The 18,654-nt window shown below is 45.4% G+C and overlaps 3 protein-coding genes across 12 annotated transcripts in view; 1 reads left to right on the top strand and 2 right to left on the bottom strand.

The window, feature by feature from the left end:
* LOC128421967 (zinc finger protein 624-like) overlaps positions 1 to 18,654 on the bottom strand; it is a 182,106-nt gene that overhangs the window by 83,207 nt on the left and 80,245 nt on the right. The gene's annotated exons all lie outside the window — the stretch shown is intronic.
* Positions 1 to 18,654, bottom strand: part of LOC128422884 (zinc finger protein 850-like) — a 127,738-nt gene that overhangs the window by 93,530 nt on the left and 15,554 nt on the right. The gene's annotated exons all lie outside the window — the stretch shown is intronic.
* LOC128421959 (zinc finger protein 436-like) lies at positions 1,466 to 18,248 on the top strand. Of its 4 annotated transcripts, none has more exons than XM_053405344.1 (7): positions 1,466 to 1,556; positions 3,276 to 3,768; positions 3,980 to 4,061; positions 4,311 to 4,393; positions 6,552 to 6,678; positions 15,534 to 16,660; positions 16,829 to 18,248. In XM_053405344.1, exons 2-7 carry the CDS (start codon positions 3,355 to 3,357, stop codon positions 16,901 to 16,903), a joined length of 1,908 nt encoding a protein of 635 aa, XP_053261319.1. In that variant the 5' UTR covers positions 1,466 to 1,556; positions 3,276 to 3,354; the 3' UTR covers positions 16,904 to 18,248. The 4 variants fall into 4 exon arrangements, with proteins under 4 accessions (XP_053261319.1, XP_053261317.1, XP_053261320.1 ...); XM_053405342.1 differs by having other exon boundaries at positions 1,467 to 1,556; positions 3,276 to 3,780; XM_053405345.1 differs by having other exon boundaries at positions 1,467 to 1,556; positions 3,276 to 3,780; positions 15,534 to 18,248.

The raw sequence follows: 18,654 nt of genomic DNA, 5'->3' as shown, positions 1-18,654 counted from the left end.
AAGCGCGTTGCAATTTATACAGCCTAAGATAGTAGCCCCCCTATTACTGAGAGAGCACCCCCAAAACATCCCCGGCTGCGTCACAAAATGAGTTGTACACGGAAATCAGATCAGACTCCGAGTTCGTGTTTTGGCAACATGACAAGTCTGTCTGTCAATCGGGAGGATTCCTGCTCCCTGCCTTCTCCCGGCCAGCCTGAGAGATCCTTGGAAAGGGCGGATTTCTTGACTCCAGAATCCATCACCGCAGACCCGTTTCATTCAGGCATAGAGACCTGCTCTTTGGACCAGTCTGCTTGGATCATGTGGATCATCAATGGATCATCCATGATGTCATACCCTTCTCACGGAGGGGGGGGGGGCTCAGGAAGAATCTCCTGCCACGTGACTGGGGGAGTCTGGAGGCTGACTGGGGTCAGACAGGGCTGCTGTTTTGCTCTCCTTACTAGTTCAGCTCAGGTTTCACTGGCAGAAGTTACATTTCATGAAGAAATGGGTGGATTCATTGAGGAAACGGGGCTACATTGCAAAGAGGCAAATGTGTATACTTTGTTACCACCCAGTGAGTTGTCTTGCAAAGGCCGTTTGCAGAAAGGCTCCTATTGTATCACCTGCGGCTACATGCCGGAGTTTGGGTCTTTTTGCGGAAATGTGTCTGTGTAAATGCACTTATCCCTGTGCATTTATAATGGCAAGACATTAAATCCCATGAGATCCACAAGCACCAGAACCATAAGCCCACACAGGAGTCCAAAAGCACAGAACGAAGCAGCCCTTTATCTCTGTGTTGTTGGCTATGAAAAGCTGGATGTCCAACGACAACAACATGTACAACAAGAACAAGAACATTGTCTCTGGGCAGCTTCCAAAAGAATAGAAGAAAACATGACCCAACATGAAATATTAAAAGCTTCCCGATACGGAGCTGCTTTTAGGCGTCTATGGAGGTTTGTCTCCTTGACATCTGGTGGGAGGGCGTTCCACAGGGCAGTCACGACAACCGAAAAGGCCCCCTGTAACCTCACTTCTCGCAATGAGGGACCTGCCAGAAGACCCTCGGAGCTGGACCTCAGTGTCCGGGCTGAGCGATGGACGTGGAGACGCTCCTCCCCTTCTACTGGGCTGAGACCATTTTGGGCTTTCAAGGTCAGCGCCAGCACTTTGAATGGTGCTCGGAAACGGACCGGGAGCCAGTGAAGATTTCTTAGGACCCGTGTTCAGGGGCCAGCTGTTAGGGGGCCGTTCAGCTGCTGTCCAAAACTGAGGGATCCCTTGCCGGAAGTAATCCATAAACCTCTCCTCCTCCGCCTTCTCGGGATGCTATTGGTGCGCGATGCTCCGGCTCTCGAAAGAGAGAGAGGCGTGAGTTGACTGAGCTCGGCTTGCCAAGGGTTAAACGGAAACGAGCTAGATTCCTAGAGAGGAAAGTAAGACGGGGGGGCAGGGTCCTCCAGAGCGAAAGCCCAACCCCTCCCTTTCCTGCAAGACGTCGGGCGTGTGGGGGTCCCCTTGGTTCGGCTCCGCAGAGGCTGCCTGGGGGCGCCTGCTGGGATCCGGTGAGTCTCCTCTCTCCCAGGATAGGGCCCATGGGGACAGCGGGGGTCCCAGCGCTGCATGGCGAGAGGGGGGCAAGTCAGGGCGCGGAGGGTCGCAGGAGGGCGGCAGCTCTGCTCTTCCTTTGCATGGATGCGCTGCTGGCCCCTTGGGGAGGGGTCTCGGGGAAATGCATGCAGAGAAACCCCATTCAGATGTATGGATCAGTCCCCTTTTACAACAGAGGTTGTCCGCGGATAGAAACATTCAGACATGAAATATACCCTGGTCCCTAAAACCTCACCTGTGCAAGGAAGAAAGGAAGGAAGGAAGGAAGGAAGGGAGGCAGAGAAGAGAAAGCGCTTCCTCTTGCAGGGCAGAGTAAAACCTGTGGAACTCCCTCCCACAAGAGCCAGGGAGGCCACCAATAAAGGTGGCGTTAAAAGAGAAGGAGACCAATCCGTGGAGGAGGAGGAGAGGGCGATGGGGGGGGGGTTCCTCTGCTCTATGGGGCAGCCCTATGGCCTGATCCTGCAGTGCTCATTTTCTCCTCTAGTGCTTAGTTCCTCGAGATGCAAGTGTGTTCTCTGAGATTGCTTGGGGCTGAGCTAGATGATCCTTGGGGTGCCATCCACCTCTATAGTTCTATGAAAGCACCACTGGAAGTCTCACAAGCCAAGGCATTGAGAGCAGGAGAGGTCCTGCTGGAAAGGAAACAACCAGTGCAATTGTTTTAAAACAGGAATCCAACTTGTTTGTTGTGGGGGGACTCAGTGGGGAAGGGTAGACCCCTGGATGCCACCTTGATCTCCTTGGGCAAAGAGGTGGGAGAGAAATGCCATTCATAAAGAGAGGCAGCCCAGCCAATCATCTGGCTGCTGCATTTTGGGCCAGTTCCCGAGTCGCCTTCAAGGCAGTTCCACACAGAAAGCGTTACAACCATCCCATCTGGTGCAAAGCAGAGAGGACCAGGACCAAGTCTGGGACTGTGACTGTGGGTGGCAAACTAGCCTGAGCTGGACACGGGCACCTGAGCCTCAAGCGACCATGATGGACCCAGGTGTCCCCAATCATGACGGGGGAGGGGGAGTGTTAGGCAATGTAACATCATCATCATCATCATCATCATCATCATCATCATTATTGTTAGTTCCCTGCTCATCATCTGAATCTCCAAGAGCAGATTGATAAGAACTGTTGAAATAAGCAATAAGAATAGTTGAAAACGCATGGCACGCATAGAAAGGCGAGTCCCACTTTATTTGTTTTTGAGTGCTGTCCTTTGACCCCACCCACATGTCATTTGGCCCTCAGAAGTTAGCCAGATAAGGGAATAAATGTGCTCTGAAATGGGTTTGGGCAGGAGAGCAACTCTTGAGGAACCCTAGGTTAGGCCCTCCACTATAACCCAATGCTCAGATAACACTCAGTATAAATGAGTCACTTGTCAATCACAGTTCTGACTTCATTCCTTGATTGAAAACTCTGAAAGGCAGGAGCAACCAGGCTGATTCATCTCTCAGAAAGACCAACAGTTCCCTGCACATTTTGCATGGTCACTTTCCCTCTAGGAGGGCTGGAGACTTACTTCTCCTTCTCCTTTTGATAGAAACCTCAGAGTCTGGGTTGTGGTGCAGTCCAGAGCTGGCTCTTCCAAAACTCATACATACTTCCTCACGGAACATTTTTCTCCTCAAGGCAATATGTCAGTTTTGTAACAGAACAATGTATTTGCTTTGTAGAATTTGCAAGGACCTGTAATTCGGACAGACAGAACTTGGCAGAAGATCAAGGGATTCCTTCATCTCTCTTGGAGGCTTCATGAGAGCACAGATGGATGAGAAAAACGCAGCTGGCCCTGAAGCAGGAAGAAGCCATGCCATCAGAACCGGGAGCCGTGGGGGATTTTGGGAAAAAACTGTGCAGAAGATCCTGAGTGAGGAGGACACCCTCTGCTCAGAGGCTCAGAGCCAGCAGTTCAGGCAGTTCTGCTTCCAGGAGGCCAAAGGACCTCGAGAGGTTTGCAGCCGACTCTACAACCTTTACCATCAATGGCTGAAGCCAGAAAGGCACACAAAAGCTGAGATGCTGGACCTGGTGATCTTGGAGCAGTTCCTGGCTGTCCTTCCACCGGAGATGGAAAGTTGGGTGAGGGAATGCGGAGCGGAGACCAGTTCCCAGGCAGTGGCCCTGGCCGAAGGTTTCCTCCTGAGTCAGGCAGAGGAGAGAAAGCAGGCAGAGCAGCAGGTGAGAGAGACTTTCCTCTAGATACTCCAAAGGGGCTCCGAACGTGAGTGACAATAGCTGAAAATTCTCTATTAATATACCATCCTTTTTTGGAAAGCAGCCATTGAATATTATCAGATTGCCCTTCAGTTTTTGCCTCTGTCTTCCTTTTCTAACTCTTCTTCATATTCTCTGTTTTGAATTTTTGTTGCTATTTCAGAGACAGGATCTGTTTGCAGAAATGGGCCCAGATTCCTCTGAGACCAAAAGGACTCCGTTGGACACCAGAGAGAGGCTGCTGGGTAAGGAAGGAGTCCATTCTCCGTTTGGTCCCTTTCTGTGGATATCAAAACGAATCCATGGGTTCTTGTCATCTTTTTTTTTTGGGTGGGGGGAGACACTTGGGGCCAGGAGCACCAAGGAGGGAAGATGTATTTTTTTAACCCAACTAAATTATGAAATGGGTCCAAATGTCCAGATGCACTCAGAAGGTGAGACTTTTTGGAGAGCAGCTGCACTCCTGGCTTCCCACTTACCTCTGTCTCTTGCAGGTGACCAGATGATGCCAGCAAGACCTTCTCTTCCATCTATTCCTGGTGGGGAAGGAGAAGCAACGGCTGTGGAAGCAGCTCAGGTAGAGGGAGGGAGCCCTGTGGGGAAGGGGGCTGAGGGGTGGGGCCGCCAGGGTGCCTCTGGCCCCCAAGGAATCTCTCTCCTCCTCTTGGCTTCTGTCCAAGCTTCTCTGAAGGCATCTTTGTCAAGGGCAGCTTGGACAGAAGCCAAGAAGCTGGGAATGCCATTCGAAAAACTTAATGTGCTGAGAATAAGGAACAGCCACCTTGCCTTAACTCGCCTTCTGACGGTCAATAGGATGATTCATAAGTCATTGTAGTTTTATTCCTAGAGTTATCATTGAATGCTAAAATAGGCTTCAAAGCAGTTCATCAAGCCTAAAAAACAGTTCCCAGGATTCACCAGTTACATCAGTTGCACAATGGGGCTTTCCCCCCCTTCTCCTCCCCCCATGCACTTCTTGAAGTTGTCTTTTAGGGCATCAGAAGGGTCCCCCCCCAAGAACAGGACAAGGGGAGCAGAGAGGGGATATAATAATAATAATAATAATTTATTATTTATACCCCGCCCATCTGGCTGAGTTTCCCCAGCCACTCTGGGCGGCTCCCAATCAGTGTTAAAAACAGTACAGCGTTACATATTAAAAACTTCCCTGAACAGGGCTGCCTTAAGATGTCTTCTGAATGTCAGGTAATTATTTATCTCTTTGACATCTGATGGGGGGGGGCGTTCCACAGGGCGGGCGCCACTACCGAGAAGGCCCTCTGTCTGGTTCCCTGTAGCCTCACTTCTCGCAATGAGGGAACCGCCAGAAGGCCCTCGGCGCTGGATCTCAGTGTCCGGGCTGAACGATGGGGGTGGAGACGCTCCTTCAGGTATACAGGACCGAGGCCGTTTAGGGCTTTAAAGGTCAGCACCAACACTTTGAATCGTGCTCAGAAACGTACTGGGAGCCAATGCAGATCTCTCAGAACCGGTGTTATGTGGTCCCGGCGGCCACTCCCAGTCACCAGTCTAGCTGCCGCATTCTGGATTAATTGCAGTTTCCGGGTCACCTTCAAAGGTAGCCCCACGTAGAGCGCGTTGCAGTAGTCCAAGCGTGAGATAACTAGAGCATGCACCACTCTGGCGAGACAGTTCGCGGGCAGGTAGGGTCTTAGCCTGCGTACCAGGTGGAGCTGGTAGACAGCTGCCCTGGACACAGAGTTAACCTGCGCCTCCATGGACAGCTGTGAGTCCAAAATGACTCCCAGGCTGCGCACCTGGTCCTTCAGGGGCACAGTTACCCCATTCAAGACCAGGGAATCCCCCACACCAACCCGCTCCCTGTCCCCCCAAAACAGTACTTCTGTCTTGTCAGGATTCAACCTGAATCTGTTAGCCGCCATCCATCCTCCAACCGCCTCCAGGCACTCACACAGGACCTTCACCGCCTTCACTGGTTCTGATTTAAAGGAGAGATAGAGCTGGGTGTCATCTGCATACTGATGAACACCCAGTCCAAACCCCCTGATGATCTCTCCCAGCGGCTTCATATAGATATTAAAAAGCATGGGGGAGAGGACAGAACCCTGAGGCACCCCACAAGTGAGAGCCCAGGGGTCTGAACACTCATCCCCCCCCCACCACTTTCTGGACACGGCCCAGGAGGAAGGAGCGGAACCACTGTATGACAGTGCCCCCAGCTCCCAGCCCCTCTAGACGGTCCAGAAGGATGTTATGGTCGATGGTGTCAAAGGCCGCTGAGAGATCCAGCAGAACTAGGAAACAGCTCTCACCTTTGTCCCTAGCCCGCCGGAGATCATCAACCAGCGCGACCAAGGCAGTTTCAGTCCCATGGTGAGGCCTGAATCCTGATTGGAAGGGATCCAAATGGTCCGTTTCCTCCAGGCGTGCTTGGAGTTGTTCAGCAACCACCCGCTCAATCACCTTGCCCAAGAATGGCAGATTTGAGACTGGGCGATATCCATCTGGCACAGACAGAAGGATTTTAAGAACACAATGCAGAGTTCCTTCCATTTACACAAAGATTAATGTCCATCACTAAATCACAAAAGAAAAGAATTCCACTAAGACATTAAAAGCAGCACCCACAATTAAAACGTGCAGCAGGACGATCCCATTGAAACAAAACACCATTTAATGAGCAGAAAGAAACAGCAATGTGTAGCAGATAATCTTTCTGCTCTCTAAAGAGGACCTCTTCATTTCTCTCTTAGGGTCCAGTGTGCTTTGAAGATGTCGCTGTTCATTTCACAGATGAGGAATGGGCATTGCTGGATCCAGACCAGAGAGCTCTGCATAAGGAAGTCATGGAGGAGAATCATGGGATCGTGGCCTCTCTCAGTAAGGCTCCCTTTTGGATCCTAATCTCTCTTTGGAAATTCCATGCATATCTCTCTGTGATAAGGCTCCCTGGTTTCGATGGAGGTCACAGGGCCACTTGCAGCATCTGGGATTCTAATACCCCCCAAATTGACCTTAAATGAAGGGCTATCAGCATGTTTTGACCGTGGACATGATGAAGCCAGCATAGACCTTGCTGAGAATGGAATGGGAACATGCTAGGAATTTGAGGTTAGGAAAGCACATCTTTGTTTGACACTGTCGTGCCTTGTATTGCCCAAAATCTTCCTGACACAGAGCTTGTGGAAGGCATAGAGGGGTTGTTTCTGATGGTTGTAATTGTCCATGACTCACTTCACAAAGCAGCTTGCTCAACACACAATCCTGATACACCTTCATCTTGGTATTGGTTAGCATCCCATTCACCCATACAGTGGTCCCTCGGGTTACAGACACTTCAGGTTACAGACGCTTCAGGTTACAGACTCTGCTAACCCAGAAATAGTACCTCGGGTTAAGAACTTTGCTTCAGGATGAGAACAGAAATTGTGCGGCAGCGGCATGGCGGCAGCGGTAGGCCCCATTAGCTAAAGTGGTACCTCAGGGTAAGAACAGTTTCAGGTTAAGAACAGACCCCCAGAACAAATTAAGTTCTTTTTTTTTTCATTGATAAATTTTTATTGATATTACATATAGACATATACAAAATCCATTACATAACTTGCACATATTATATCCATTCCAGAAATCATAAGTATAATACAAAGTTGTTTTAGGCTCTGCCAAGCCTTGGACTTCCCTCCACTCCTTTGGTAAGTATCAGATAGGTTTACAGTCACGTATTTTATCCCTTTTACTTCCTAATCACTTACTGTTAGAGTTATTTCAACCCCGCCAGTGTCGTCTGAAATTTAGTTCCAATATACGTCAAATATTTATTCCAATTATCATGAAATTTCTGTTCATCTTGATCCCTTAATCTTCCTTAATTAAGCTCGGCATAATTTATCACTTTGACCTGCCAATCACTTATATTGGGTATAACCTCCGTTTCCCAATTTTGTGCTAACATGATTCTTGCAGCTGTTGTGGCATATAGGAATAATATCTTATCTTCATTTTTAATTTCTTTACCCATCATTCCTAGCAGAAAAGCTTCAGGCTTTTTGGGAAAAGTATATTTAATTTTTTTTTTAAGTTCGTTAGAAATCGATTCCCAAAAGCCTTTCACTTTGCTGCATGACCACCACATGTGGTAGAAGTCACCATCTGCCTCTCCACATTTCCAGCATCTTTTGTTCTTCAACCTATAGATCTTGGCCAGCTTCACTGGCGTGTGATACCACCTATAAATCATTTTACACAGGTTTTCCCTTAGTGCCATACACGCCGTGAACTTCATATTAGTGTTCCACAATTCCAGCCACCTCTCAAAGTCGATGTTATAACCAATGTCTATCGCCCATTTAGTCATGACCTCCTTCACCTCCTCGTCTTTTGTATACCACTCCAATAAGATATCATATATCCTAGACAATATTTTGTTCTTACCTTCTATAACTTCCACATTAAATTTAGATTTTTTGTCTTCAAATCCTAATTTCTTTTTGTCCTCTTTTAACAAATCATTTACCTGATGGTATTGCAGCCACCCTGTAAATGCGTTTTTTATCTCTTCGTACGGTCTGAGTTTAATGCCTTGATCAGTTTTCCGCGCAAGTTCTTCATAGGTGGCATTCTTCCCTTCCATATTGCTTTTTTTGACAGTTAGAACCTCTATTGGTGAAATCCACCAAGGTGTCTTCCTTTCCAATAGATTTTTATTCCTTTCCCATGCTTGAAATATTGGTCCCCTAAAAATATGATTTAGAAAGCCTCTATGTACTTTCACCTTTTCGTACCACAGGTACGAGTGCCACCCGTACCTGTTATCGAAGCCTTCCAAATCCAAGGTGTCCCTATTTTCCAGTCTTATCCAATCTTTCAGCCACATTAAACACACCGCTTCATAATATAAACTTAAATCCGGCAGGGAGAAACCCCCTCTTTCTTTTTTATCTACCAATACTTTCATTTTTATTCGCGGTCTTTTTCCCTGCCAAATGAATCTCGCCGAGGCTCTTTGCCACTCTTTACATTGCTTTAACCCTTTAAGTACAGGAATGGTTTGAAATAAAAATAGCATTCTGGGCAGGACATTCATTTTGATAACCGCTATCCTCCCCAAAAAGGATAGTCTCATTCTTTCCCAGATTTCTAAATCTTTCTTAATATTCTTCCAAGTGACCTCATAGTTATCCTTGTATAAGTTAAATGTTTTTAGCTGTAATCCACACTCCAAGATACTTCACCTTCTTTGCTGTCATAATCCCCGTCTTTTGTTCTAACTCTACAATATCCTCTTTAGTTAAATTTTTGGTCAACATTTTGGTCTTATTCTTATTAACTTTTAGGCCTGCCACAACACCAAACTCTTCGAATTTTTGTAAGGCCTCTTTCACACTATACTTTGGGTCTTCTAATGTTAATACAATGTCATCCGCAAAGGCTTTGATTTTGTATTCCTTAGTCCCTACTTTGACTCCTTTAACCTCTGTTGTTTCCCTCAGTCTCTTAGTAAGTACTTCCAATACTGTTATAAATAACAAAGGAGACAAGGGACAGCCTTGTCTAGTCCCTTTGGATATATCAAAAAATTCTGATGTAGTATTATTTATTACAAGTTTTGCTTTTTGCTCATGGTAAATAGCTTCGATACCTTTACTAAGTCTTTCTCCTACCCCCATCATTTTCAAATTTTCTATCAGGAAACGCCAAGAAACATTATCAAATGCCTTTTCGGCATCAATGAATATCAGGGCCGCCTGTTTATCTATTCTAGTTTCCAAATATTCAATGATATCTATCACATTTCTTACGTTATCCTTCAATTGTCTCCCTGGTAGGAAGCCCGTTTGGTCTTTATGAATTCTACTATTTAATACTTTTTAAAATCTTTCTGCCATTACCTCCGCAAACAATTTATAATCGTTATTTAATAACGAGATCGGCCTATAATTCTTCACCTCTAGGGCGTCGACATCTTTTTTAGGTATTAATGTAATATAAGCCTCCTTCCAGGTATTCAGCATCCTTCCTTCTTTTAAAATATTATTCATGACTTCACATAAAATTGGACATAGTTGATCACTTAATGTTTTGTAGTATTTGGCCGGTAAGCCATCCGGCCCCGGCGCTTTTCCAATTTTCATTTTTTTATTGCCTTCCTTATCTCATCTTCCGTAATCATCTGGTTTAATAACTCTTTTTCTTCAGTTGCAATCTGTTGTAGATGATGTTCTCCCAGATAACGTTCTATTTCATAGTCTGTTTCCTTTTCTCTTTTATATAAGTCCTTATAGTATTTCTGAAATATCCTTTTTATTTCTTTTGGCTCTTCCACTATCCTTTCTCCATTCCTTATCTTACAGATCATATTTTGCTTTTTCCACGCCAAGTATTTCCCTATTTTATTAGCTGATTCGAAACTCTTTTGTTTCATCATTTTAATTCTCCGTTCAATCTCCTGATTTACTATCATAGAAAATTGAGCTTGTAGTATCTTTATATTTTGTTTTATTGTCTCCTTTCCTGGTTTAATAGGTGGTTGTCTTTCATTCTCCATAAGCTGTGTTAGGACCTCGTCTTTCTTTTTCTCTTTTTCTTTTCTTAGGTGGCTGTTTTTCTGGATTAGGAAGCCCCTCATAACGGCTTTTCCTGCATCCCAAACCGTTTCTATAGCTGTCCCTTTGTTTAAGTTATAATAATAATAATAATAATAATAATAATAATAATAATAATAATAATAATTTATTATTTATACCCCGCCCATCTGGCTGGGCCTCCCCAGCCACTCTGGGCGGCTTCCATAAAAACCAAAAATACAGTAAAATATCACACGTTAAAAACTTCCCTGAACAGGGCTGCCTTAAGATGTCTTCTGAATGTCAGGTAGTTGTTTATCTCTTTGACATCTGCTGGAAGGGCGTTCCACAGGGCGGGCGCCACTACCGAGAAGGCCCTCTGCCTGGTTCCCTGTAGCTTTGCTTCTCGCAATGAGGGAACCGCCAGAAGGCCCTCAGCACTGGACCTCAGTGTCCGGGCAGAATGATGGGGGTGGAGACGCTCCTTCAGGTATACTGGACCGAGGCCATTTAGGGCTTTAAAGGTCAGCACCAACACTTTGAATTGTGCTCGGAAACGTACTGGGAGCCAATGTAGGTCTTTCAAGACCGGTGTTATATGGTCTCGGCGGCCGCCCCCAGTCACCAGTCTAGCTGCTGCATTCTGGATTAGTTGTAGTTTCCGAGTCACCTTCAAAGGTAGCCCCACGTAGAGCGCATTGCAGTAGTCCAAGCGGGAGATAACCAGAGCATGCACCACTCTGGCGAGACAGTCCGCAGGCAGATAGGGTCTCAGCCTATGTACCAGATGGAGCTGGTAAACAGCTGCCCTGGACACAGATTTGACCTGTGCCTCCATGGACAGCTGTGAGTCCAAAATGACTCCCAGGCTGCGCACCTGGTCCTTCAGGGGCACAGTTACCCCATTCAGGACCAGGGAATCCTCCACACCTGCCCGCCTCCTGTCCCCCAAAAACAGTACTTCTGTCTTGTCAGGATTCAACCTCAATCTGTTAGCCGCCATCCATCCTCCAACCGCCTCCAGACACTCACACAGGACCTTCACCGCCCTCACTGGTTCTGATTTAAAAGAGAGGTAGAGCTGGGTATCATCCGCATACTGATGAACACCCAGCCCAAACCTCCTGATGATCTCTCCCAAGTTCCACTTGAAGTACTCTTCGATTGTTTCTTTTGCCTTACTTACTATCTTTGGATCATTAAATATTCATTCATTCTCCATCTAAATGCTCTAACATCTTTACCCTTTATTTCTATGAATACTGGATTGTGGTCGGACATAGTTTGTGGGAGAATTTCAGATTTAGGTAAGCTCTGTGTCAGTTCCTTCGAAATCCAAATATTATCTTTTCTCCCCCAACTCTGATTTGGGTTTGAGAAGAAAGTATATTGTTTTATAGTAGGGTTTTTAAATCTCCAAGCATCAATTAATCCCATAGTGTCGACCAATTCAAAAAATGTTTGAGGTAGCTTACCTTCCTTCATCTCTTGCTTTTTTGTTGATCTATCTAAATTAGGTGACACCACTCCATTAAAATCACCCATAAATAGCATTTTTTGATCCATCCACTCTAATAGCTTGTTACCTAATTCGGCAAAGAAAGCCGATTTTTTTTCATTAGGCGCGTATATTCCGGCGACAATTATTTTTGCTCCTTGAAACATAATCTGTACTACTATCATTCTCCCTTGTTCATCTTTATACAATAATTTTGGACCGTATTTTTCCTTTATATATAGTACCACTCCTCTTTTCTTAACCTTATCTGATGCCACGAAATCCATCCCTAATCTCTTATTACTCAAAATTCTCTTATGTTTTCTTGTTACATGCGTCTCTTGTAAGCAGATTAGGTCAAGATTCTTTTTTAGTAATATATGAGCAATCTGGTTCCTTTTATTTTTATTGTTGAGCCCATTCACGTTCCAAGACAGTATTTTTAAAGCGATCGATTATATACAATTAGTAATTAACAAGTCTAAGTTAAAGCTACTGCTCTTTGTCGTTTGTCTCTTCTTTTTCCCTCTCTTCTCCTGAATTTATCTCCCTCCCTTCCTCTCCACTCCCCCCACCTCCGCCCCCCTCCCTCAGCCGGTCCCCTACCTCCTCCCATCCCGCCATCTTTCCAAGTTCCTTCTCGTATCTTCTTGCAAATTTTTCAAGTTCTGAAGGGCTGGACAGTTTAAATCTTTTTTCCTTAAAATAGAATGAAATTCCTTCCGGAAATTCCCATCTATATAGGATACCATTTTTCTTCAGCTGGTTAGTTAATTTTTTGTAAACGTCCCTCCTTCGAAGAAATCTCGAGGGGATCTCTTTAAATATAATAATTGAGTTTCCTTCAATACATAACCTTTTGTTATAGTTTTGTTTCAGTACTTCGTTCCTCATGTCCAACGAATTGAACATGACTAGTACATCTCCTGGCAATTTTCCCCCCTGGCTTTGGCCGATTTTGTTTTTATCCGAAAAATATTTGCTAGTGAGTAACTTATCTCTTCTTCCCCCCTATCTAACCAAATTGCCAGCTCTTTAATCATTTTAGATCTTATATTCTCATTTGGGTCCTCTGGAATCCCTCTGAATTTCAGGTTTAATTGATTCTGTCTCATCTGAGTCATTGCCATACTGTCCAGCAATTCTTCCTGTACCTTACCTATCTCCTTAACTTCCATTTTAATCCTGTCCAAATCCTTCTTACTGTCTTTCGTATCCTTTTGCACCCTTTTCATTGAATCTTCAAGTACTTTGGCTCTTACCGATAAATCTTTAACTTTTCCTGTCAGTTCTCCCACCACCCCTCCAATCTCTTATCCAATGTATCCTGAACTTAGAATCATAGAATCCATAGAATCCAATAGCTTTTTCTCAATATAATGCTCATTCTGTTTAAATTCCTTCCTTATTTCAACCATCAAACTATCATAGTCCTTAATTTCCTTCCCATCTTCTTGTCTAGATGGCCTCCTTTCTGCTGGTGTTCCCGCCCCCTTTTCATTTTCTCCATCAGCTTATATTAGCTAATTATTAATAGGTCTTCCCCCCTAGTGGTCAGTACAGTGAGCTGCTAGATTCCTCTGTTCCTCCCATTAATTTCTTCCAATATACTTTCCTTTGTTCCCACACGGTGACATCTTATTAACCTTCCAAGTCTTAGTTCTTTTCTCTTCCGTAAGACTCCTCAATGGAATGTCTCCCTCCTCACACGACCAAACAACTGGTCTCGTGTGGTATTAGTAATTACACAATTAGGGAGAAACCAAATACACAAAAAGACAACCAAGAAGAGACAAGAAAGGATAGAGGAAAAACAAGTAAAAAAAACAGAAAAGCAGGAAAAAAAGCGGGTGGGAAAGCCAGCGTCTCCAAAAATATGCCAGCAATGGATGGGAAGTAGTAAAAAACTAGAAAAAAGTAAAGGAGAAAGAGGCGGGCAAAAAAAAAAAAAAGAATAACCGCCAAAGTTACAGGGGCGAATGGGGAAAATCACATAACCAAATAGTTCTCTGGAACTTGGACGAAGTATGGGATAGGTCTCAGTCTGAGAGTGAGCACAAGGGAGCAGGGCAGAACCAGGTGGGAGGGTGCTCCACGGGGAGAGAGACTTCCGTAGATAGCTGGATCCTGGCAAACTGTCCTGCTTAAACTTTCCTTCTTTCCTTCCAAAGACTCCCAGTCTCTTTCCGCTATAGCAGTAATTCAGTCTAAAGCATAACCACCGTCTTCTCCTACGTGTATGTTAGGATGTATCTCTTTAAGACGGGAGAAGACAGGGAGCAGAATGGCAGTGCGGAAATCCGCTGTAGTTTCTACTTTCTCCAAACCGTTCGCTTTTTTCTCCCAAGCCACCGGAGGAGCGCTGCCCCTCGGCGTCTCCCCTCCTCCTATTCTCAATCTAATTTTCAATCATTCACCTGGCCCGGGTATATACCAGTCTCTATTCTTTGCTCAAACGTAAAAGGTGAAGAAGGTAAAAATCACTATTGAAATACTGTTTAAATCAGTCCCTGTTTGAATACGGTAGGCAATAGAGTTGAATACGGAAAAACCGCCCATATATCCCAAACCGGTCGCTGATACAACCTCCGACCAGGTAGAACAGAAAAATTCCTTTCACTTCTTTCTAGTCCATTAAATTATTTTCAGTCGTTACCTTGCCTCAGAATCCTTGTATTTTGTATCTGAGGTCTCTCCTCTACACCCACTTAGCGGCAACTTTGTTGCTTTCTCTCTCTCCCAGTCTTCCGCTATACTCCATTTTACTCTTACCGCCAGTAGTGGACTCCTTCTTCTTCTTTCATCCCACGTATTCTTTTCCGCTGGGTTCTTTAGTTAAATTTTCTGTTTATTATCAACTTAGTTGCTTAAATTATTTCCCAGCTTTGGAACTGTTGTCGGAGGCTCACCGCTTTTCAAACGGAGCCTGAGGCTTCACAACACGGAGTCTGTTGCTTCCCCTTCATGCTGCAGCTCTAACCCTGTTAAACGCCTACAACGCAGGAGAGCAGAAGCAGCCTCGCTGGGTACCCTGTCCCCCAGGATAATCCTCCTGAGGTTTCGAGGTTCACGGAGCCTTCATGACCTCCCTAGACCTCCGTGTTGTTCGAGACCCCCCCAGAGGGCAGCCTCGCGCTCCTTCCCATGGCTGCGGTGACCCGGAAGTCCACAGAACAAATTAAGTTCTTAACCAGAGGTACCACTGTACTCTTTTGGAGAGGTGAGCCATTGCCGTAACTGTCTCTAATATTTCGGATTAAAACTGCAGAGTGGAAGGAAAGAAGGACCTTTTTCTGCCTCCCCACTTCCTGCTACTCTCTGAAGACTGAAGGAGAGACCTTCTTTAAAAATCAGGGGGGTGGGCAGGGAAAGGACTAGACCATGTGAAAAATGAACATATTATTTCAGCTGCTGTTCATTCCTTTTCAGCTTTGTATTTTTGTCATAAGAGAGTGCATATGGACATTCCATTTTTGAGCCCATAACCTAGGTTTAAGGTCCTCTTTATGTTCTAGCTGTCCTATCTCTGTTTCTAACACTGACCGCCTCTAGTGTGTGGTCAGCAGTGTTGATGCATGGAATTCTTCCTCTATCACAAGGTTAGTGATCAATATTCAATACAGTGGCACTCCATTTCTTTCGGCAGCTCTAATCCATTTCTTTCTTCATTGCAGGTGGTGATGATTTGGAAATTGAGAGCGAGGATGCCCATGACAGAATCCACACAGTGGAGAAGCCATTGCCACTCTTGGAGTGTGGAGAGAGCTTCAGTCACAGCTCCCATTTGACTACCCACCAAAGAAATGCTATTGAGAAGAAACCCTCTCAGTTCTCTGAATGGCGGGAAACTTTCTGTTGGAATGAAAGCCTCACTTCACAGGAAATAATTCACACAGGGGAAGACCCACTGAAATACTTGGAATGTGGAAAGAGCTTCAGTACGAGTGTACATCTCATTTCACATCAAATAACTCACAGCAGGGAGAAACCCTATCAGGGCTTGGATTGTAGGGAAAGCTTTAATACAAGCACAACCTTCCATAAACACCAGAGAATTCACAGGGGGGAGAAGCCATTTCAATGCCAAGAGTGTGGAAAGAGCTTCAGTCAAAGCACCCATCTCACAGCCCATCAAATAATTCATACAGGTGAGAAACCCTATCAGTGCTCGGAATGTGGGCGGAGCTTTAATCACAGGGCGAATCTCACAACCCATCAAAGAATTCACAGTGGTGAGAAACCCTATCAGTGCTCAGAATGTGGGAAGAGTTTCACTGTGAGCTCCGGTCTCGCTTCCCACCAAAGAATTCATACTGGGGAGAAACCCTATCAATGCATGAATTGTGGAAACAGCTTCAGTCAGAAGGCAAGTCTCATTTCCCATCAAAGAATTCACAGTGGTGAGAAGCCCTATCAGTGCTTGGAATGTGGGAAGAGCTTCAGTCGGAAGCAAAATCTCACTTGCCATCAAAGAATTCACACTGGTGAGAAACCCTATCAGTGCTCGGAATGTGGAAAGAGTTACTGCCATAGAGCCAATCTCACTTCCCACCAAAGAATTCACAGTGCTTGGAACGTGGAAAGAGCTTCTGTAAAAGCGCCCATCTCGCTACCCATCAAAGCATTCATACCGGGGAGAAATCCTATCAATGCTTGGATTGTGGAAAGAGTTTCCTCCAGAGAGCCGATCTCACTTCCCACCAAAGAATTCACACAAGGGGAAAACCATATCAGTGCTTGGAATGTGGAAAAACCTTTAGTCACTGTGCCAATCTCGTGGCACACCCAAGAATTCACAGTGGTGAGAAACCATAACAGTGCTCCCAATGAGGGAAGAGCTTCACTGTGAGGTCTGGTCTCGCTTCCCATCAAAGAATTCACAGTGGTGAGAAACCATATCAGTGCTTGGAATGTGCAAAGGGTTTCTGCCAGAAAGCCAATCTCACTTCCCACCAAAGAATTCACACAGGGGAGAAACCCTATCAGTGCTTGGAATGTGGGAGAAGCAAAGTCTCCCTTCCCATCAAAGAATTCACAGTGGTAAGAAACCATCAGTGCTTGGAATGTGAAAAGAGCTTCGGTAAGAGGACCAAGCTCATGGTCCATCAAAGAATTCATACAGGGGAGAATCATAGAATTTTAGACCTGCAGGAGACCCCTGGGTCGTCTAGTCTACTGCAGGACTCTCAACTCAAGCTTCCATGACATATTGCCTTCTCCTTACAACTTCTCCTTACAAACCTCCAAGGAAGGAGAGTCCACAACCTTCCAAGGGCATCTCTAATTTGAAGCCATTGGTTTGGGTCGCAGCCTCCAGAGCTGGTGAAAACAAGCTTGTTCAATCTTCCACGTGATAGTCCTTCCTGTTCCTCAGAAGGCTTGGTTTCCCAACTCTTAATTGTCTTGGTCACCCCCCCTCTGCACACCTTCCAGCTTGTCAAAATCCTTCTTAAATTGGGGCATCCAGAACCGGACACAGGACTCCAGGTGTGGTCTGAAGAAGGCAGAAGTGGGGCTGTTACTTCTCTTGATCTGGACACTTGACTTCTTTGGACGCAACCTAGAATAACAGCCTTTTTTGCTGCTGAATCATACTGTTGACTCATGTTAGTCTAAGACCCCTTTACCACATGCACTACTGGCAAGCCCGGTATCCCCCATCTTATATTTGTGCAGCAAATTCTTCTTGCCTAAGAGCAGAATCTTACCTTTCTGCTTAGTGAAATTTATTGGATGCCTTTATATACCACCTGTTTCTTCAAGAAGCTCAGTGTGGTCTTAAGTCATTCTCTCCCTCATTGTTTAATCCTGACATCAACCCTGTTAGGTAGGTTGGGCTGTGAAGCCATCACCCAGTGAGCTTCATGGCTGAGTGGGGATTTGAACCCAGGTCTCCCAGTTCCTAGTCCAAAACTCTTAAGCACTGCACCCCACTGGCTCTCGAATGAGACTCTTGGAAAGTGCATGCATGCACATTTATTGAAAGTTTCAGTGCAATGTCTTGGTGTTTGTAGTTAAAGTTTTATACGCATGTATCAATGACATTAATATATTAATGGTAATTACAGTAGAAGAGTAAATTTTAGGTAATGCTAAACAGCGATAGGGTTAGTTTGGAATGCTGGGATTGAAAAATTGAACAATTGAACAATTTCCACATGAATCACAAGAAGATCTAAAATATAAATACAAAACGGCAACAGCAACAACCCCCGAAAAAGCTCCATGTCATGTATTGATGAAGTTGTTAGAAAATTTATTATGGGAAAGGGGGTAAAAGTCTTAAAAGTTCATGCAACCATCTTCTCAGGGTTCCTACTCTTTGTGTGAATGAACCTTGTTGCTACAAATAAAGATCAGGTCTACTGACCGCTGTTTTGCTCCTTTAACTTGCCTGGATTCTCCTTCTTTGCTGACCCTGGAGGGACCGCGGGGTGTGGCCTCCCGGGGAGCTGGGCAGTGGAGGAAATCAGCACCCCAGGATTTTTTCCTTCTCAGTGCTTTTCCACCTGAGCCTCTTACCTAAAAGCCTGACACCCCGCAATGAGACAGGATTGTGTCCCTGCCCTCAGCAAACAAAATAGCTCCCCCCTCCCAAGATACTGAGGTGCCCTGAGGGCTGTGCGGGATCCCCAGTCATTGAAATGAAAAGGGGAGAGGCTCAGGAAAGTTTCAGGGAGCAGGCAGGGAGGGGGCAGCACAGGCTCCAGAAGCTCCGTCTCGCTCATTCCTCCACACTACTCCCCCCCAATTACACCTGTCTCCCCCTCATGGCTCCTTCACAAGTGTGGGGAA

This window comes from Podarcis raffonei, chromosome 10 (genome assembly GCF_027172205.1).
Source record: "Podarcis raffonei isolate rPodRaf1 chromosome 10, rPodRaf1.pri, whole genome shotgun sequence".
In the NCBI taxonomy this organism is placed as follows: domain Eukaryota; kingdom Metazoa; phylum Chordata; class Lepidosauria; order Squamata; family Lacertidae; genus Podarcis; species Podarcis raffonei.
Note: the sequence above shows the minus strand (reverse complement) of the source record. Positions and strands in the feature narration are given on the sequence as shown.

What these genes read in the sequence shown, in the direction of transcription:
- LOC128421959 (XM_053405342.1), top strand. Translation starts at nt 3,355, where the DNA reads ATGAGAGCACAGATGGATGAGAAAAACGCAGCTGGCCCTGAAGCAGGA. An exon ending in CACCAGAGAGAGGCTGCTGG is followed by an intron (nt 4,062 to 4,310) that starts GTAAGGAAGGAG and finishes TGTCTCTTGCAG; the next exon opens with GTGACCAGATGATGCCAGCA. An exon ending in TGGGATCGTGGCCTCTCTCA is followed by an intron (nt 6,679 to 15,533) that starts GTAAGGCTCCCT and finishes TCTTCATTGCAG; the next exon opens with GTGGTGATGATTTGGAAATT.